This window comes from Coturnix japonica, chromosome 4 (genome assembly GCF_001577835.2).
Source record: "Coturnix japonica isolate 7356 chromosome 4, Coturnix japonica 2.1, whole genome shotgun sequence".
Classification (NCBI taxonomy): Eukaryota; Metazoa; Chordata; class Aves; order Galliformes; family Phasianidae; genus Coturnix; species Coturnix japonica.
Window position 1 is genome coordinate 30,924,006 of NC_029519.1, and position 20,354 is coordinate 30,944,359.

At 43.3% G+C, this 20,354-nt stretch overlaps 2 protein-coding genes across 4 annotated transcripts; one reads left to right on the forward strand and one right to left on the reverse strand.

The window, feature by feature from the left end:
- Positions 1-1,487: 1,487 nt before the first annotated feature.
- LOC107313192 (probable E3 ubiquitin-protein ligase HERC4) lies at positions 1,488-19,240 on the forward strand. 2 transcript variants are annotated; one of them, XM_015861224.2, is made up of 23 exons: positions 1,488-1,798; positions 1,901-2,033; positions 2,658-2,734; positions 3,275-3,496; positions 4,562-4,653; positions 5,251-5,381; positions 6,128-6,273; positions 6,622-6,698; positions 7,011-7,108; positions 8,363-8,422; positions 8,894-8,996; positions 9,518-9,695; positions 9,997-10,157; positions 11,272-11,367; positions 11,917-12,015; positions 12,093-12,218; positions 14,705-14,842; positions 14,938-15,104; positions 15,928-15,994; positions 16,209-16,282; positions 16,871-17,054; positions 17,405-17,504; positions 18,123-19,240. In XM_015861224.2, the coding sequence occupies exons 1-23, from the start codon at positions 1,558-1,560 to the stop codon at positions 18,332-18,334; spliced, it is 2,982 nt and encodes a 993-aa protein (XP_015716710.1). In that variant the 5' UTR covers positions 1,488-1,557; the 3' UTR covers positions 18,335-19,240. The 2 variants fall into 2 exon arrangements, with proteins under 2 accessions (XP_015716710.1, XP_032300319.1); XM_032444428.1 differs by lacking the exon at positions 11,272-11,367 and having other exon boundaries at positions 18,123-18,483.
- Positions 12,064-14,639, reverse strand: LOC107313193 (phosphatidylinositol N-acetylglucosaminyltransferase subunit Y). Of its 2 annotated transcripts, none has more exons than XM_015861225.1 (2): positions 14,427-14,639; positions 12,064-14,331 (listed from the first exon to the last, which is right to left on the reverse strand). In XM_015861225.1, the coding sequence occupies exons 1-2, from the start codon at positions 14,582-14,584 to the stop codon at positions 14,190-14,192; spliced, it is 300 nt and encodes a 99-aa protein (XP_015716711.1). In that variant the 5' UTR covers positions 14,585-14,639; the 3' UTR covers positions 12,064-14,189. The 2 variants fall into 2 exon arrangements, with proteins under 2 accessions (XP_015716711.1, XP_015716712.1); XM_015861226.1 differs by having other exon boundaries at positions 14,427-14,509.
- Positions 19,241-20,354: the final 1,114 nt, after the last annotated feature.

Below are 20,354 nucleotides of genomic sequence, written 5' to 3' on the forward strand. Positions count from 1 at the left end.
GGGACCTCAAAGATCATGAATCTCCAACCCCCCCCCACCACAGGCATGTCCACCAGCCTCCACATTTAATACTAGTTCAGGTTGCCCGGGGCCTCGTCTAACCTGGTCTTGAACACCTCCAGGGATGGGGCATTCACAACCTCTCTGAGCAGCCTGTGCCAGCACCTCACCACTCTCATAGTAAAGAACTTCCCCCTGATATCCAACCTAAATCTTCTCTGTTTCAACTTAAAACCATTTCTCCTTGTCCTGCCGTTATCTACTCTTTCAAAGAGTTGCCAGCAGGAGCAGAGAGGTTCCCCTGTACTCAGCACTGGTGAGGCTGTATCTTGAGTACTGTGTCCAGTTTTGGGCCCCTCACTGCAAAAAAGACATTGAGGCCCTGGAACGTGTTCAAAGGAGGACAACAAAGCTGGTGAGGGGTCTGGAGCACAGGCTGTATGAGGAGAGGCTGAAGGAGCTGGGAATGTTCAGCCTGGAGAAGAGGAGGCTCAGAGGAGACCTTATAGCTCTCTATAACTTCCTGAAGGGAGGTTGCAGTGAGCTGGGGGTTGGCCTCTTCTCGTGTCATTAGTGATAGGACCAGAGGGAATGGTTTCAAGCTGCAGCACGGGAGGTTCAGGCTGGACATTAGGAAATATTACTTCTCTGAAAGGGTGGTCAGGCACTGGAATGGACTGCCCAGGGTGGTGGTGGAGTCACCAACCATGGGAGTGTTCAAGGATGTTGTGTTGAGGGACATGGTTTAGTGGGAGCTATTGGTAACAGGTGAACGGTTGGACTGGGTGATCTTTTATGTCTTTTCCAACCTTGGCAATTCTATGATTCTATGATCCTATGACTTCCAAATAACAAATGACGTCAACCTGTATTTTCTTCCCTTTACCAGACTACTGCTGCACCTTTATTCACTTCAGGTTCATTGGTGCATAATGTCATTCTCATATTTCCCACTAATAGTTTGTAGTGGTTACCACAAGACTGACTGCTGTGTGCAAGCGTGATCAGAGATGTACAAATTTCCATGCATGGAACCACAGATGTATTCCAAGTAACAGCTGCAGGAGCATTTCCAGCATAGCTCTATCCTCAGCTTCTGAATGCAGGCACATTTCATTAACATTCTCTTGGTGCTTGCCAGAAGAAGTAATACAGATGTACAGTCAGTATGTAGCTGTGCTGGATATGTCTAGCTCAAGAGTTCAGACTGCATAAACTTGTATTTAGGATCACGTATCACACGGTCCCATCCAGCACCTTGCTTGACTGGCATCTGCTCTCCTCCTGCTGTCACCGCAGCCCAGGGCAAAGCTCCCATCGCCTCCTGTGGCAGAAAAGTCGGGATGTAGCAACTGTGGTTCCGGAGCTGGGGCTCTCAAGCCACTGCCATTAGCTTTCCTCACTCGGCACCCCCCGCTGCAGGCGGCGGCGGGCAGGGCCAGCCGAACACGGCCGGCTTTCGGTTTCCATTTCCCCATCGGGGCGGGGCGGGGCGGGCGGCCCTGGAGCTGTCCGCGGGGAAGCGAGAGCCGGGCTCCGGCCGGTCGGCATCGCGGGATGGCGGGGGCACGGCAGCGGCAGCGACGGGCCAAGCGGCGGCTGAACGGGCTACGGAGCGGGACCACGCGGAGACCGCCTGATGACAGAGATGAGCGGCAGGGTAACCGAGGGGACCGGGACGGGGCCGTGATGTGCCGAGGGGCGACTGCTCTTAGAGCCGGTGGCACGGCAGGCGGAGATGGAGAAGTGTCTTCTAGTGATCGCCGGAGGGGTCTGCTGGTGTGCAGCAAAGTAGCAGGTGAGATGCTGAAGCCCCAGGGGACGTGAAAAAATACTGCTTAGGTGGGAGCAGAAATGAATCAGGAGCCCACTGATGTGCTCACCTCTGCTTGGACTACAGAATGCGTGTGGTTAGAGGGAGAAGAGGAGGTGCGGTGTTGGAACTGTGATGAGACACATGTACTTGTTTGCTCCTGTGACGGGAAGCTTTATGAATACTGGACCACGGCTCCAGGCAAAATATTTGAGCCAAGGTAAGAGGCTCTCACAGGGCAGTGGTCAGAGAACATGGGCTACTCTTCCTAAAGGTAACATTCAAGATACTTAGGCACACTCCTACTGCAAAGTAGAAACTCTCCAGCTCCTAGAACCCAAAACTTTATTTTTGTTCAGCAAGAAGCGCTCTGAGTCTGAGTTTAACACCAAGGTCTGAGCTGACTGAGATGCAGTTGGTACAGGTTCCTCTCAAAACACAGTAACGATTGCTAGCTGTACCAGTCCCAAAAATGACATGTAAATGACACATGGCTTGGGAAAGCGGTGTATGAAAGACCCAAACTCACTGGAACCCTGCCACCATCTCACTGATCTATGAGGTTAACTAACTTGTAAAGCTGGCACAGCTGCTGGTTGGATGTTCTGTTAACTTGCCTGATGCTCTTCAAGCTTCCTCTGGTGCAAACCATAATGAAATCAGTTTGTGCAGATGAAGGGGGATGGAGTAAGAACAGAGTGAACTGACTGAGAGATGACCAATGCTTTTCTATGTAAATACTTCTAAACATGCTAGGACATGGTGAGCAGAATATTTTCTTCTTTTACTTTGTCTGATGGCACATGGTCTATTTTGATATGGTATTTTTTCCTTATCTTTGTAGGCTGGTGAAAGAACTGGGAAACCACGATATTGTTCAAATAGCCTGTGGAGACCATCACTCCATGGCACTGTCCAGAGGTAGCCTCTTTTATGTACTCTTTTCTTCCAAATGGAAGTTGAATTTGACAGGCTTGTTCAGAAGGGAATGCTTGAACTACACCAGTAGTTAGTGGCACCATCTGTGAGTAATTAGCAGCAGGCAAAGGACACAAAGTGTGATTGCTGTCAGCTACCTTTCCTTCCAAACGCTTAAAGGACTTGCAGTTCTCTCTCTCTAATTCCTTAGTACTACTTCTCCTGAAAGGTTTGTTGTGGAGAGAAAACGTGGCCACCTCTCTCTACACTCACCAGATCTCGTTTATAAGTCTGAGCTCCTCTCTGGTTGGAAACTTGTTGAAAATTTGGGTTCAGAGGTGGTAACAGCCTTTGATGAACTATATAGGCTGCATGGATCTGTCTTGAAGGAGGTGGAAGGACACAGGGAGCTGTTAATACTGCCTGTGGTCTCACCTAGGAGCTAGATCTCTGAAACCAGCACTGATTCTCACTCTTAAAGTACCAAGACTCAAAGAAAGCATGATACAGAACTTTTTTGTTGTTGTTATTGCATGCATGAAGGAGGTAATCTCTTTACCTGGGGCCGGAATAACCGTGGACAGCTTGGAGTGGGGAGCCTAGACCCAATCATCTCTGAACCACGGCTGGTGAAAGGCCTAAAGGGCATCCCACTCGCTCAAATTGCTGCTGGAGGAGCTCACAGTGTTGTTGTGTCACTCTCTGGAGCTGTTTACTCGTGGGGAAAGAACGATTTTGGACAGCTGGGACTCAGACACACGTATGGTAAGAAAAGAAAGCAGTATGAGAGCAAAGCAGTGGGAAGATCTATGGGTTTTTTTGCAGGCGCAGGAATGGTTCGGGAATGCTAAGCCTGTTTGGAACAGCAGTGGGCAGCAGAGACTTGGGAAGAAAGTATAGCTGGTGAAGTTTTTTGTTCTGAAGCTGTTGCATCCTGACCTGGAAATGCATGCAGGGATGAGGGATTTATGGGTTATATCTCTGCAGAAAATTTGACAGCTTCCTCGCAAGGGCAGCAGAGGGGCAGCACTTATCTCTGCTTTCTGGTGACAGCAACAAGACCCAAGGGAACAGTATGGAGCTGTGTCAGGGAAGGGTTAGTTTGGGGATTATGGAAAGGTTCTTCAGCAGAGGGTAGTTAGGCCCTGGAGCAGACTGCTTGGAGCTGTGATTGTGGGGACATGCTCAGGAAGGGATTACACTTTCTGATATGGGATTTGATTTTTGAGTAGTCCCATGTGGAGCCAGGAGTCAGACGTGATGATCCATATGGGTCCCTTCCAATTTGGGAGATTCTGTGATTCTATTATCATTTTATAAGGATGAGTGGGTAGGCTGGGACCATAAAACTATACGTCTCAGAGATCTCTTTTCAGGCCTATTGTATCTCCAGGCAGTCTTGTGCAAAAGAAATGTCTTTAATTTTCTGTGAATAGAAGCTGAGAGAAGAATTTGTCTTCAGACCTAGAAGACTACTGTAGAATTGCCTTAGACAGATAGAACCTGAAGTTACTGGAATATTAGTATGTCCAGCTCCTTGAAAATTAGATATTTTGAAGCCAAGTACCTTTTGACAAACAAACGTGAAAGCGCTGCATTTTATTTCAGACTTAATTGAACTGAATAGAAAAAGTGCTGTGAACAAGGCAGAACATGATGAGAAAGGGTTTGTTGTAGCGGAGGGTAGAAAACAACTCAAAATGAAGTAATAAATACATGAATTGCTGTAAGACAGCAGTGTAAAATGCTAAAAATGGATGTTCTAAATCTTTATTTGTGTGAGACACCTCAGAACACCTTCACTTTAGCTATATGGTATTTTCTTTCCAGACAGGGACCGCCCGTCATACGTTGAAGCATTAGAGCACTGGAAGGCTGTATTTATCTCATGCGGGGCAGACCACACTGCAGTTCTCTCCATGGTGAGCCTGAATTTGAAACTCAGCATCTGAGAACTCACACTGGGGGAAAGAAAAAAAGATACACTGCCAAAACTGAACACAGAGAAATTGAAATGGCAACTCCTATTTGCATCAGTCTGGAGGCAATCAACAGAGTGTGCTAGCTATGGTAGTGGGAAAACTGGCCTTTGCTCAGATTCTTGTCATCTGCATGCAAGCTCTCACTGAGAGATGATGAGTGAGAATCCTGCATTAAAGGGGTGCAGTTCAGCTCTCCATGCTTTTTGAACGTACTTTCTTTTTACATGACATGCCAGAGACTTAAGAAAATGTCAATAATAACTAATTCACTGGGGTTTACTAATAGAAGGAAGATTCTGAAGCAACAGGGAGTCATTTTCAGGAGTTAAATGGCTTTTCTGGGAAGTTAAAGGATTTGGACATATAAACAGTGTAATGTTTGATGCAAAGTGAACTCTGCTTTTGTTTGAATTAGGTATGTTTCTGAGGCCAGGCCTATATAACGTATTATGTATTGCTGGGTCTCATTTTTAAAGTTGATCGTTTGAATGCCATTAATAATGCAGTGATCCTCTTATTTGTTTCTTTGCCTACAAGGATGGCTTGCTGTACACCTTTGGAGCAGGAGGGGCTGGCCAGCTTGGTCACAACTCCACCCGGAATGAACTTAGTCCTCGTGTGGTGGCTGAACTGTGGGGAGCAAGAGTTTCACAGGTTGCCTGTGGAAGGTGGGAAGATACCTTAATAAAATGTCTTCCTAGGTCAGAGTCTCAAATGAATCACCGAAGAACCGTAGGGAGGGAAATTACCAAGTTGCTTAAGTCCCTGTAGTCTAGTAGGTCAGTTCTGTCAGTGTATCGTCCATCCTTCATGCACAGCTCATCCTCCTGTCACAACTCATGTGAAAGCAAAACCTTTAATCAAAGTGAAGTGTGGGGAAATGGTTGGAAAAAACACCAGGAGTCCTTGGCGAAACAAAGGGTGCACTGGGTTCCAAAGGACTATTGAAAAGCTGAGTGGGAAATGTCACCATTCACTTCAACACACACGGATACTTAGAAAGAACCAGAGAGTAGTGAAAACTATTATTTCATTCTACCTTTCTGGAGCTGAGATATAAAAAGTCTCTTGTAGACTTTACTGGGTTTTAAGACTCAGCAACACAGAAGTTTCACTTGGAAAAAAAAAACTGGAAGGAAGCTAGCAAGGCCTAATTCATTACTTTTGTATGCGGAGCCAGGGTAAATCACAAACATTAGCGGATAGTATAGGAAATCTAAGTCTATATTTTTTTACTGCAGAGTGTTTATGCAAGGAAGGGGGTTCTATGACTTCAGTTAAAGAGATGATAGCTGGGCTACCCCCACTTTTAAAGACAAGCCTCAGCTATCCTTTCTGAAAATGTGTCTATAAATCTTATTCTGACTGTCTCAGTGGTATGAACTTATTCTAACAATATTCTTTTACTGAACAGGCAGCACACCCTGGTCTATGTCTCATCTTTGGACAAAGTCTATTCATTTGGTTCTTATGAAGGACAGCTGAAAAGTGAGAGAAAATCTAATCACTTGGTACCACTGCCCATCGATTCACCAGTGGATAATGGGGAGTTCTGCCAGGGTAATGATGGCTGTAGATGTGTACAATCTGTATTAATTTCTTCCATATCAGGCAAAGTGAAGGTGTTTGCTCTCTTGAGTTCTTGTTCACTTTGAAAAACTGATGGCCTCCAGTGACTTACACTATATCTTTTGCTCTCTTAATTGTCCTAGCGCAGTCTAGCAATGTGTAAATCTACTGTAGTTTGATTTATCATTGTGAGTAATGGCCACATAGTATGAATTTTAGACAAACAGCTACTGTCTGAGTTGGGTTTTTTTTTCAAATATGCCACATCTGTGCACTAACCTCCATGAGGTGATGTCTGTCTTCAGGGGTTCATATGAATTGTTTTTTACACTTTCACAGAAAACACGTCACAAAACATGGCAAAAACTACTGCAGAAGGAAAGGACAGTATCACTGGCCTTCTCTTTAAGAAAAGGGTACGTGTGTATTTGTTCACAACTTCAGTTTTTTGACCACGCTTCACATTTCTGATGGAAGCTTTTGATTTTTCCATACTGCCTTTGGGGCTCCAACTGAAAATATGTCTCTTCTCACTTCTTTGCATGCTTAGGACCAGAAACTGACCAGTATTGCAACTATAAAATTGTTTTCTGCATCTGGATCATGCTGGATAACCATTAATTTTTTCATATTTAGGCTGAAATGTTATTGTGGCAATTAGCTTTAAAAAAAAGAATCTAATCTACTAGATCTTTAATCTCAATCGTATATTCATGCATTTCTTGCAGAATTCCTATCCTTTGAATGGGATTGCCACTCTGGAGAGGAAAGAAGTGAAAACATGGATTAATAATTTCAGTTCACGACACTGGGGGAATATAAAAAAGTAAGTTAGAATCCTTGTGACTTTCCCCCCCCCCCGACACATGATTTTTGATTAAAAAAAAAAAAAGATAAATGAAGTTACTATTTGTTGAAGACTTCTGGAAACTAATAATTAATCATTTAGCCAAGACCACATCTTGTACAAGCAATTATTACGTAGTTTTGGCAGTAAGAAAATGCATAAGTAATGGCTCTTCAACATTCCTTTTGCAAGAATAGAGCAGATGCACTGTCTGGTTTTGGAAGTCAGTCCTTTTCTCATTGTGTGAATTGGTTGTTAAGCAGATGAAGAGCTCACAAGTTAAACCAATGGCTCAGTCTACACTCTGGGGCCTTATGCAAAAGCTGTAATCCATAGTACCCAAGATGGATTTGTTTTTTCTCGTGTCAGCATTTGAAAACTCATGATGTCTTCTCTTTCAAAAGCAGTAGGTATTACTACTCTGGGAAGCCTAACACTTACGGGTAACATTTATGATTAGGAAGTCTTTTTTCAGACCTTACGTGGGCAGTTATTTTCTTTAGGAAAGTCTGACTCCAGGTGCTGATTCTGAGTATTTAAAAATCTTGACCAATTCAGATCTGGATATTTCTCTGACCACTCTTAGTATAGCTCAGAACAAACTAAAAGTGGGTGTTTTGCATAAAGAAGAAAAGTGAGGGAGACAGGGACTGCTTTCCAGATGTCAACAGCAAAGCTCAACAGTGAATGCTTGATTAAGAAGCTGTTTTATTCAGATAGAATAGAACTAGGAATATTGGTGATGAGTAAACTTTAAACTTTACCTCCCTACTGAGAATCCAGCTTTCATGCAGCAGCTGAATTTCCCCTTGGTGCACTGCAGATCCCATCCATGGAGAGGTTCCTCCTCTCTTCCATGCACTGCCTTTTACATTGTGTAACAAACAAAATCATGTCCTCTCCTGACCACCGCCTGTGCAGAGTGTGGACTGGTACAAGGCACTCAAGGAGGTTTCCTACAACAACTATACATGCTAACATAATGACTGTTCCTGCTGTAAGCATAAGGCCAAGTATGGGAAACACAGTTTTCTGAAGATCACTAACTCCATGAGTGAAATATCTTCTGCAACACTCTCAATACAGTGCTATTAAGAAACATTTTACATGGTCAGGTGCAGACAGACTTGTACGCATGTTTTTCGTTCTTTCAGAATTCATGAACTGAAGGTACTGCCTGTGCTGAAAGGGCTTGCTTTGGTTTATTTTTTCTTTTTCTTTTTTTAATCCCAGATATATCACACCGATCTTTTCATCCGAGGCTTGCATCAATGGAAGTTTCTTGGATAAAAGGTGTGTACTGACTAAAATTAAGTTTGTATCCCCTAGTCCTTATAAAACTTCTTGTAGAATCATAGAATCATAGAATTCTACTCATAGAATCATAGAAGCTCTTATTCTAGTAGATTATCCCACAGTGACATTTGACAGATTGTGATAATGTCATTAGGCAATGTTTCAGTTCCCAAATGGTCCATGATAGCTCTTCCCAGCACTGAAGTGCAAGGCATTTTAAGGTGAAATGCAGGAAGTCTATTATTAACTGAGCATCACTACACAAGACAGGAAGGACAGAATATTAATCAGGTCACTCCACATTGAAAATATTTTTGTAGTACAGATGAAGCTGTTCTACCCCCACTGCAGGTGGGGCTTAACTCTTCTGAATGTTTTCAAATGTTGGGATGCTTCACTGTTCACTCAGGAATTAAAGTAGCTCGTTTGTTTGATTTAATTTTTCATTTATTCTTCCCTTCATGGCAGGGGCAAACATTTCAGGACTTCCAAGGAAAACTCAGGTGTAGACATGGCAAAAGTGCTACGCTTTTATAAGAAGATCAGCAAGAATGCAGAAGTCTACCAGGAGGTAAGGATTTGATACAAGAATTCTAACTGCACAGACACCAACAAACTGTAGGTCTGACTCATTTTCTTCAGAGGTTTAGATTTTTTCCTGTCTTTTACAAACAAAGCAAAACCAAACATAACCAACAAACTTTCAGGAAACTTCATGAAGAGAAGGCACAGTTTGTTTATTGTTCCCACTGGAGCCGTATACTGAGGAGATGGGATTGTGTGAAAGCCATAGTGCGGGGAACAAGCCCTTTTCCAGAAGAGCTGATAAGCTTCTCTATGAAGGGGATTTATGGGAGAATTATCACAGCCCTTCTTCTAACTATGCAAATAAATGAGTTACTCAGAATCAGTCAGGAAACTCTTATTTTGAATTGGAATTGAATTTGAAGGTAGTATCCTGGGCTTAGTGTGTGATGGGAGGTTAGTGAACAAAATCTAGGAATTCCATACCAACCTAATTCATAGATTATTTTGGCATAATACAACTGTATTTTTAATCTTTTCCTCTCTCTCTTTTTTTTTCTTTTGAAGGTGCAAAAGGAGATTAATAATTTACTGCCATCATTGTCTTCTTCTCCTATTTCACCTGAAAATTTCAGAGTCTACTTGATCTTGCCTTTCCTCCTGCAGCAACAGAATGCTTTCTCTACTCTCAAGCAGCTAGCAAAAGCTATCCTGAGGCTCCGGCAGAAGGACCTGCAAACTCTTGGTAGGGTTTGAAGTTGATGGAATTGAATGATTTAAATGTTTGGCCACTTGGGGCTGTTGAGCAGGAGATAATACAGAGTTCAGACTGGAAGAAATGTTTCTGGTAGAAATATAAATACAGGGTCTACTACACAGAAAAGCCCAGTGTTTCTCAGCTCGAGGCTTACTAACTCTTAGTAGTAGTGTGAAATTAAGCATTTTGTTAATTTGATAAGAAGGGAAAGTGCAACTTCATCCAGGAATAGTAGTTATTTGCACGTTCCCTGTGGTGGATATCTTACTAGCTGTTGTTTTATTTACAGAATGCCTGTGGTCAAATCTAGAAACAGACTATTTCAAGAATCTGGTTGTTATTTTTAAGGAGGTTTCCCTGTACTCTCTAAATCAACTTCTCAACTGCTTTGTCCCTGAGCAATATCCACAAGAGATAGAGACACTGCAAATACTGCAGATTCTTTACCAGGTGAGAAAGCGCTTGAATCCTGAGTAATGATGTATCAGTATAATTTAGAATATTTTAATCCTTTTTCTTTGTTGAATTTTCTGGGTTTCCTTCTTACAAGGAAACATGGCTCCTTGACATTGCTTCAGGATTCTTTTTGCTCTGCATCGGCATGGCTTTGAAATAACTGAGTTGTCATGCTACCTACCCTGGGTTTTGCTCTTGAACTGTGCCTGGCTGATTGTCTACAGAATTGAACAACTGAGGCCCCAGGTGGGGATGGGACACTTGCAGGAAGGAGTGCATACTTTGATGTGCACAGGGCTATGGCTGTGCTGTTCATCACACAGCATGCCTATTCCACTTGTGAGAATCCCTCGAGATCTCTTACCCTAGGAACTGCTCACAGTATCTAAATGACAGGCCACCAGTTTCGCACAGCACAGCAATAGTGTATGATGCTTTTAGAGTCTGCTACCTGAGAAATTATGTGAGCCGGTAGAATTTTAGTATGTTTAGCTCATATGAATAAGGAGAAGACAGTGGACAACAGATGTATTCTTCTCAAAAAACATCCTTTCTCCTGCTAAGATTTTCAAAATTTAGGAAGGAACTCAAATGTACAGTTAGTAAGAGTTGTTGAATTTTGTTCAGTATTCAGCATCCTTTTGGCTGAGAATGCAGAATTGGCCCTCAATGTTCAGACTCTTGAATGTATTTATCCCCTGGATAATACTTGAAAGTGCGGGAGTGTATAGCTTAGTAAGCAACATCATTCGCAGCCTTTCATGGTCGCTGTTGCCCCCAAAATCAGATCTTTGCCTGGCAACAAATATGAAAACAAATGAGAAATTTCAGGCTCTCCTGCAAGATGACAGACAAAAAATACCTTTCAGGATGGTTCTGTTATGGGATCTGTGATGTAAATGAAAATTGCTTTCCTGCAAGTTTTTACATGTTTCTTTGTGACTTGTCACCACTGAGTGCTGTGCTAATTGTTGTGTTTCTATACTTCCGTTTTTGTGCTGGGTCTCAGAGCTATTTCTGCTGAAATCCCTGTTACTCCTTAATCCTGTCCTTGCATAGCTCACTAGCTCTGCTGCCAGTCCCATTCATATTGTGTCTGCCAATACAGGTGAACTCCAGAGCTGGTTCCAGGCTACAAGACAACCATTTCTATATACCTGAAACGATAGACATTATCCGTCATATTAGCACCATGGGCATAGAAGTAAGTATAAAATCTTAGCAGCAGTACAAAATGCTTATTTCACTATTTTGTTTAATAAATCAGTATGAATTGAAATCAACTCTAGACTTCATCCCAGTGACAGTGCCTTTCCCCACCTCTCCAGCTGTTCTAAATAAAGGAAGCCATTTATGATCTCAGTATTTTAGCAGCTACAACAGTGCTTTTCCATTGATGAGCCCCTGGTGCTGAGTGCCAGAGCTATTGCCAACACGACCCTGCCTACAGCAGGGGTTTAGAACTAGATAGATAATCATAAAGGTCCCTTCCATCCCAAACCATTCTATGATTCTGTCATCTTAAGTAGATCTGTTTGCTTCAAACTGGCAGCGAGTACAAAATAGCACCACCAAGCGTTGTTACTATGCTTTTTGTATACTTTTAGATGTGATGCCATTTATTTAACAGAATTACTGTGAGGGCTCTGTGAGGGCTGTGTGGGGATGGCAGTTCAGCCTCTACCCATACCCTGAAATCTGATTTTGCAAATGAAAATCAACATACCTTTTGCTTTCATCTTTGTAATTTCAGCTGACAATGCTGATCAAATATCCGTGCATTTTTGAAGTGAAGAACAAGATGCTGATTCATTTTTTAGAATGCAACAGACTGTCTTTGTATATCAACATTGTAAGTATGGCCTTTTTCTTCTTCCCAACGTACAATAGAGAAACACACTTCTAACAAGTCGTTGCTTTATTCTTCAGCATCCAAGCACAATACAAATATTTCAGAAACAGTGGGCTTTTCCTGTCAGAAGAGAATGCCTTCTGGATGACATTTGGGATCATTTAAGAAAGGCGAAGAAGAACCAATTCACACATTTCTTAGAAGTAAGACATCAAACCATGGTTTTTTTTTTTTTTTTTCCCAGCTCTAAATATATTACTGCAGTGTTCTGAAGTATTGTTAAGAAAGTTCTGTTGGGGACATAAGTAAATTGGGAGAGTAGTATCATACTTTCTTATTCCAAGTAGCTAATAAGCGTTGTGGGTATAATTTAAACAAAACTGGCAGTGCTATTTACTGTGAACTTGTTTTGGAAGAATGTAATAGGATTGCTCAGAAAACCAGTTAATTGGGGAATTCCAGTACTATTACTGCTAGACTCACTTTACTAGGCTAATTTGGTGAGCATGAAAACCTGGTGGACAGGTTTTTCTTGTCAGCACTAGAGGCCAGCAAGTGGCATGACCAAAAAGAGCATGGTGATGTTGCCTGAAGGGAAAGGAAGAATAATGCCCCCATGAGGGAGGAAAAGCTGATTATAATGCTGCTGTTTCTCTGTGATTTTATTTGTGGTTTCCCCTATACAAAGGTTTTGGTAGCCAGATCTTCAGGTATTGCAGTGCTTGCCCTTTCCTGCAAAAGTAATCAGGTGGCTGACACAGGATCCAGGCACCTGGGTCCCTGCCCAGAGCTGAGCTCAGCCTGGGGACCACGTGCCTGTGTTCTCTGTCACTGACACAAGGGCTGTCTGGTATCATGCCTGTGCAGCAAGATATTACCCAATTCTGGTTTTTCCCAAGTAAGCCTTCTTGCCAGTGCTTTGTCAGAGCTTTTCCTTCATTTACATCTAGGCAAAGATTCACAAATGGCTTCTAGAGCTACCTTTCCTTTTTTCTTTCTCACTAGGTCAGCTGAAATAGGTGTTTTTGTTGTTGTTTTTTTTAAAAACAGTAAGGCTTGTGCTCTGTACTATGCTCTCTATGAACCTCTCTCCACTGACTGCACGAGGAACCCTGACAGGTAACTGCGCTTACCTGGAGTAAGCCCTCCAATACGCCTTTCATGCATCCCAGCATTATCTGTGCAGCCGTAGCCTGATCAATGCGATTGCTTTATTAGTTTCTTGTCAGTAGACACTTAAGACCTGCAATGTTTCCAACACAGTACTGCAATTCTGATTTTTTTCAGCAGTTACAGGATATAAGTGCCACTCCATTCTCTAGCGTTGCTGTAAATGGGAACAGGGAAAGCCTAAGTGTTCAGCACAAGTATCTGCTGTTCCCTCTCTACTAAGGAGGACATAGTGCTAGGGAGAAAGATACTCTATGCGTACACTGAGAGTATCCATATGGAATTCTTCCTTCAACTCCAGGCCAGTTATTAAACATCAAACTAATTTATCTTACGTTCCTCTGACACTAAGACAAATGCATTTCAATACATGAGGTCAAGAAAAACAAAATCAAAGCTCATGAATCAAAGAGAGATTTGTACCACCCCATATTGCCACCGATTATTTGATGTCGTTTCAGTCAGGCTGCTGTTGTCTAGCACAGATGGTTACCCCTTAGAAGATTTTCAGTGGCCACTAGCAACAGAGCTTGAAGAGAGACACTAGAAAGAAACAGTGTTTGTTATTCCTCCTCTTCTTCCTTTGCAGTAATTAAGTAACAGGCTTGTTGCGGAGGGCTGCACACAGTTCAGACACCACCAGGAAAATGCTGACAGTCACCAGTGCCACGACACAAACCTCAGATCAATTGCGAGACCTGGCTAAATTACACAAACTGTGCCGCTCTAGAGAACCCCAGGGGTTAGCAGAGACACTGCACTAATTGTGTCTAAAAAGCTTAATTCCCATCCAGGTCCACAGGTGGAAGAACACATAAACCGGTATGGTGACAGGGAGCAGGAGGCTGTAGAAACATAAGCTGTTGGTGCTGGTGCAGCCCTGGGGGAAGGTTTCATCCACGCTGGCCGAGTAGAACAAGCCCGCTAGGGAGAGGAGGGGAACGAGCACGGTCAGCGTGGGCAGGGATGGGAGCAGGCCGCCCGCCGCCATCGGCACGGCGCCCTCACGGCTGCTCCGGGTCCTCCGCCGGGGGCCGCTTCCGCGTACTGCGGGCTGCCTCCGGGATCATGTTGGGGATGCCATCGATGATGGGGTAGGCGATGCCCAGCTCCTCGTTAATGAGCTCGTTAGTCGATTCTTCGTACCTAGGCAGCCAAGCAAGAAAGCAAAAAAGAAAGAAAGAAAGAACAGTAAAGACAAGGGAGGTGTCAGCAAGCTGGCTTTGCCTTCAGGCCCTCACCTCAGCGGCCGCTTGGAGAGCGGGCACACCAAGAAGCGCAGCAGCGACGGCTCCAGCGGCTGCCCCGGCCCGTGGTCCTGCTCGTGGCCGCTGGCCCCGCGGCTCCCAGCCGCCCTCCGCAGCAGGGCCGCCGCTCTGCGCCCGCAGCAGCGCAGCATGGCGGCAACCCCGGCCGCCGCTCCGCCTCCGGTGCGCGGCGGAGCCGTGCCGGGCTGCGCGCCGCCGCCGCAGCGCTGTGGTTCCGGGGCGGCTCAGCATGGCTGTTGTGTGTCTCGCAGGTGTACTTCGAGAACGAGGAAGGGCTAGGAGGCGGGCTGCGCCGGGAGCTCTTCACCGTCGCCGCCAAGGCCCTCTGCGATCCCCAGAGCGGCGTGTTCCGCCACTTCCCCTCCAGGCTGGTCTGGTTCCCCAGGCAGGTAAGGCGGCTCGCCTGCGGCTGAGCCCCGGACGTGCCAGGATGCTCGAAGAGAAGCGTAACTTCCCCTGTTTTTTACAACTCGTGTTTGACTAGGCGTCAAGCCACGGTGACACCTTCCTCCTGGTTGGCACCCTGTGTGGAATGGCCCTGTATAACCACTGCTGGACTCCTTTCCCCTTCCCCAGGGCTCTCTTCAAGAAGATGCGGGATGTCGAGCCGACCCTGGAGGACCTGGAGGAGCTGATGCCAGCAGTCGGCAGGTATGAAATGTCAGTGCCCTAAGCTGGGAGAATCCTAAAGCAATTCTTAATTTTCTGTGCAGCTACCGCTAAAGTGGGTATTCTAGCTGGGTGATTCATGCAGCAGTCTTGGAAGTGGTACTTTAATGTATTAACTAACAGTTTCCACTATGATTTCAAGGTAGACAGATCTTAGTGCAAGCACAGTTTGAGCCTATACTGCAGGCACATCAAATCTGGGTGCCCATATACTGGGTTTCCACTGCTGAGATATATTTCAGGCAGATATTGTAGAACACGTTGCTGCTGCTACAACATGGAGCTTGTAGGTTCCTGAAGCACAGCATTCCACACAAGTGCTATAAACAGCCCATCAGAACCTCTTCCTTGGAGCCTGAGACTGTACTGAGGGGCAAGAGCCCTTGGTAGACTGAAATGTGAGATTGCCTGCAATGCTTTGAGAGACACTGCTCAGTTCTTCTAGATCACCCCACTGATGGACGTGCGATTCCTTATTAAATGATCTCTGAAAGAAAAAAGCTGTGGTCTCAGCCCATTTGCCACTGGAATTAATCTCTGTGTGAAATCCCAATGGAGCATGGGGATAGTCTTGCTTTGCATTCTTCACTGTCAAGACATTTCCCTCAGATCATGTCATGAGAAGAATACAAAGTCAGTTTAGAGCTTTTTATGAAGGTCTGGTGTGAGTACAGGTGTTATGTACATATGTGCATTTAAATACAGCTTGCCAAAGAATGCTTTCCAGCCAATTTGAGACTGTAATGAATGATCTTTATATCCTTTATCTTTTTCCCCCTCTGCCCCCTTTCTTTTTTCTTTACAGGAGTCTTAAGAATATTTTGAAGGAAGAATCTGAGCGCAGGCTTGAAAGCCTACACATGACCTTTGTGGTAAGACTTCACTGTGTCATTCAGATGTGCCATGCATGTAACACAGGCAATACAGTATCCCCTCACAAGCGATATAAAACCTTGTTTGTAAACTCCAACTGGCAAGGGTACAGTAAGAAAAAATGATAGATATAGCTCACATATGCCTGTCACATATGTATATATATATATATATAAAGTACTGATTTAGTGTCTGATGTTTTTATTTGCGTAGCAAATGGAAGAAGGAGGTTCTGTGGTTGAGCTTAAAGAAAATGGTGCCAACATTCTTGTCACTAAGCACAACAGGTCAGTTTTATTTTTCTTATCCTGTTTCTGTTATGTGTTCATGAAATATCGTATCTGTAGAAATATCTATTAGTAAATACTGAGTGAGAACTGAGACTGTTGGTCTCAGTCCAGCAGCAAGAGCTGTGTGCTTTCAGATCGTGCTGTACATGCTGTATATATGCCAGACATTAGCAGTCTGTGCAAGCAGTGGATAAGACAGGGATCCCGGGATGTCCTGGCATTGTCATGCACTGTCATACCAGGCCTTATTTGGGAAATTCTTAACATATAAAGTATCACTGAGCAACATTTGCATCTTTGTAAAGTTTTATTTATGAGCAAAATATTTCCTCCTTAGTTACATGTATGAAACACATCTTGCACATAACGGAAGAGGAGCAGTTTATCAGTGAGGTGTTGTGTCAGTATTAACCTCAGCACACAGTACAGAAAACAAGTCTGTGGCTTGTGAGTTCTGCATGTAACAGCTCTCAGTAAAGCTTATGTGTTGGCATGAAATAAAGAATAAGGAAGAAAGCTCTCTATATTTCTCCTTTTCAAAATTCACCTCTTGTGTTGCTTGTTTGAATCAAAATATCTTTGCAGGAAGGAATTTGTTGACTTGTATGTAAATTATGTGTTGAATGAATCGGTACAGAAGCCATTTGAAGACTTTATGCAAGGCTTTTTAAGAGGCTGCCCAGCTGAAAGCTGGAAGGTGTTTCTCCCCGCTGAGCTCCAGGCTGTTCTTCTGGGACAAATGAATTATGACTGGCATCTGCTAATGAAGGTATCAGTTACAAGCAGAGTGGCCTTCTGCTGTTATGCACAAGCTGTTTGCTAAGCAGAAACTCTTTCTGTCCTGTTCTATTCTTGGATGCGTAGGTTCCAAATACAAAAATAGTAGCTCAGGAGAATGTTTTTATCAGTTGTATCATTGTTTTGATCAGTACCTACCCTAGGTACAAGAGTAGAGGGTAATAAAGATCAGTCTTTAAAAAAGCAATGAACGAGCAGATTCCAGGCATGAGGAGGATTTGAACATCTGTGAACGAGATTATGGAACTGAGAGATGAACTGTTGTTGCTTTCAATAAAAATGGAAATAGCGAGGCCAATTTTAATTATATCTCTTCAACAGAATGTGGCATATGTGAACTACGAAGAGTCACATCAAACCATCAAGGATTTTTGGACTGTGTTTCACGAGCTCCCAGAAGAAAAAAAGAAAAACTTCCTTGGTAATATTTTAACATTCTGAACTTTCTTTATAGCTCACCCTCACAGGACAGATTTAGATATTTGTGTGAGAAAAATACTGTACTTCCAAACTGCTTTTCAGTGTGCTTATGACTTCCCCGCCCCCAGAATTTCTAGTATAAGCCACAAAGAATTGGCACAAAGAACAGCACAGTCACAGTTCTGACCCTTCTCCCCTTCCCTTAGGCTTGCTTAAACACACCCGATACTCCTGGACCTTGCAATTAGTTTATTCCTTGCTTTTGTGGAGATTGGTTGTTAGTCAGAGGGCTCAACTTTAATGCTGACATGAGCCGCTGAGCTTTCTCAGAGGATGACAGAAGCTGGCTCATCCTTTTAATTGGGGAAGGTCAAACCTTGGCTTTTCTCATTCACAAAGTCTGTATAAGTAAAAGTAAAAGGTTTATACTTACTATAAATAAGAAGACTATTATATTCAGGTACAAATTCAACAATGCCAGATCATTAGCTTATATAAATAGCTGTGTTTATACTGACTTTCCTTCATGTTTTTCATCTTCCAATAGCATTTTCTTTCTTGTTTTGTTTGTTTGTTTTAAATTTACTAATTTGCTTCCCTTTCCCCCTCTTTTGTTTAGCTTTTTTAACAGGATCTGATCGAATCATTCCCTATGTAGAGTATTTTGTATTTACTATTGAAGACCCTCAGTATGAAAATCCAGATAATTTATATCCTTCTGCCCGAACCTGCAGCCGCGTTCTCATCCTCCCCAGGTACAGCAGTAAGGAAATACTTGAGGAAAAATTACTCTTTGCTATAGAGCATAGTGAAGGTTTTGGCTTACTGTAGCTCCTGGTCAGGAGCATGTTAAAGCACAAATAAGGAAGCAAGTGGTTGTTTCACTTGTAATATTTTTCCTGATTTATTCTGGTGTAGTGATTTTTTTTCTGCCTTATTTTTACTGCACTTTATAAAAACACTTGAGTGTGTGTATTCAACTGAGAGTGTTTATTGATTATAAATCCTTACAAGAAGCAACTTGGTAACCAATTATATTTATATAGATGCTCATCCTGCACTTTAGTGGTCTTGTTTAGTTGATGAGCTTTCAACAGTGAAGTTTTTGTTATTTGTATGTTACCAAACACAACCAGCACATGCTAAGCAGTAATCACTGCAAGAGGGAGCTAGGGTAACATTTCCATCTGTATTAGTTAAGGATTCTTTTGGAGAATAACCCAACTCTAGAGAGCCATGTTCCTTCAAACTGTGAATCGAGGAGCAGCCTGTACTTGCCTGAATACGGCCTTTGAATCATCCGAGGGAAGTTCCTAGGATGAGGACTTGATCATTCCTAGAGTTTGTCAAGACAAATCTGCATTAATGGATGTTCTGTTAGTCAGTGTGATATTTGTTGTATTGATTTGCATCTTCTAAAGTTGGCTGGTAATTAAATAAAACAGAATTTTAGGCCTGCAGAACAGCTCTGACTACAGAACCTTGTGAACATGGGGCTTGTGAGGCTGCTGGAAGCTCTCTGCCAAAACTGACTCCTAGCAACAGCAGGCAGGGTGTAAAGGAGGGAGGTTTATTTATTTTTCTGTATGTTTTCCTTTATGTAAATGAGATATATTTAATTAGAGACAACAGTAATGATTTTTCAGCAGTCCTCTTTCATTTCTTGTATTGTCTGTGGACATACATGTGTAAGGAAGGCTTTTACTGTGTTAAATTGATTAAATCTTCTCACTCGTGGTTGTGTGTTCCTCCATTATGTGACTGCTTATGCATGACAGCATATCCATTTTCTGTCCTTTATATAGGTGAGCCCCTCACAAGGGGAACCAAAGGCTGGTGTAAATGTGTTTCAAACAAGCGTATTGCATACACTGAACAAGTCAAGGTCTTTTACGTTTTAATACAGATTATTCTTTATATGAACGTAGAAATGCAGAGCGAGAAGATGACATTTTCACATCCTCCTCTGCCTAGACCCTGTACATTACACAATGCCCTGCTCCAGAACCAGTGCATCTTAGTGATGAATAAAGTGTTCTACTCCCATGCTGCAAAAGGTAGATGCTACAACCTCTGTCACTGTAAGCTTCTCCAAGAACACTCGGGGAACTCGCCTGTTACCATCTGCCAGACACACTGGTACGTTTGTAGGTATGGGTATCACAGCAGTGCCCTCACAGTGCAAGATCAGGTTGCACTTGGAAGTATGTCGTTTGAAGACAGGTGAGAAATGTACAGGGAATGCAGAGAAAATAACTTCTTGTTTTTTAATGCTACTTGTCAGGGGACGGTTCAAGGACACTGCTCAGAGCTTTCATGTGACAGCTCCAGCAGCCTTCCCTTCTGTACTGTCACAGCCTGTCTCAGAGCAAAATGTGCCTCCAGGCTCTTTTTGCTTCTCTCAAAGGCCCAGAGGATTGAGCCTAGGTTCAGAAAGAGGAACCAGGCTTTCTAAAGGGCCTCGCAGCCACAGTCACTTAGATGTCACACCTTTGCAGCAGAGCTTTTAAAAATACGTGTACTGATAGACTCAAAGCCATGGTCCATGTGCATCCACAGGGAAGCCTTTGCAATGAAATAAAGTACAAAGCCTGCATAATGAAAATAGGCAAAACACCATAGCAGTGATTCCCTTTGTCAGGTATAAGGATATTCAAATTACAGGGATTCCTCCAGGAACATATAATTTTCCTGAGGATACATATATGTAAGGGTGAAATATTCAGTGCCTCAATAGGCAAAAAGTACTGCTGCAACATAGCACCTATCAGTGAGACCAGTAAGGAAAAGGAAGGGCCTCTTGTACTAGGGAGACCACTTCTTCAAAATGCCTATTATATATAAAAACAGT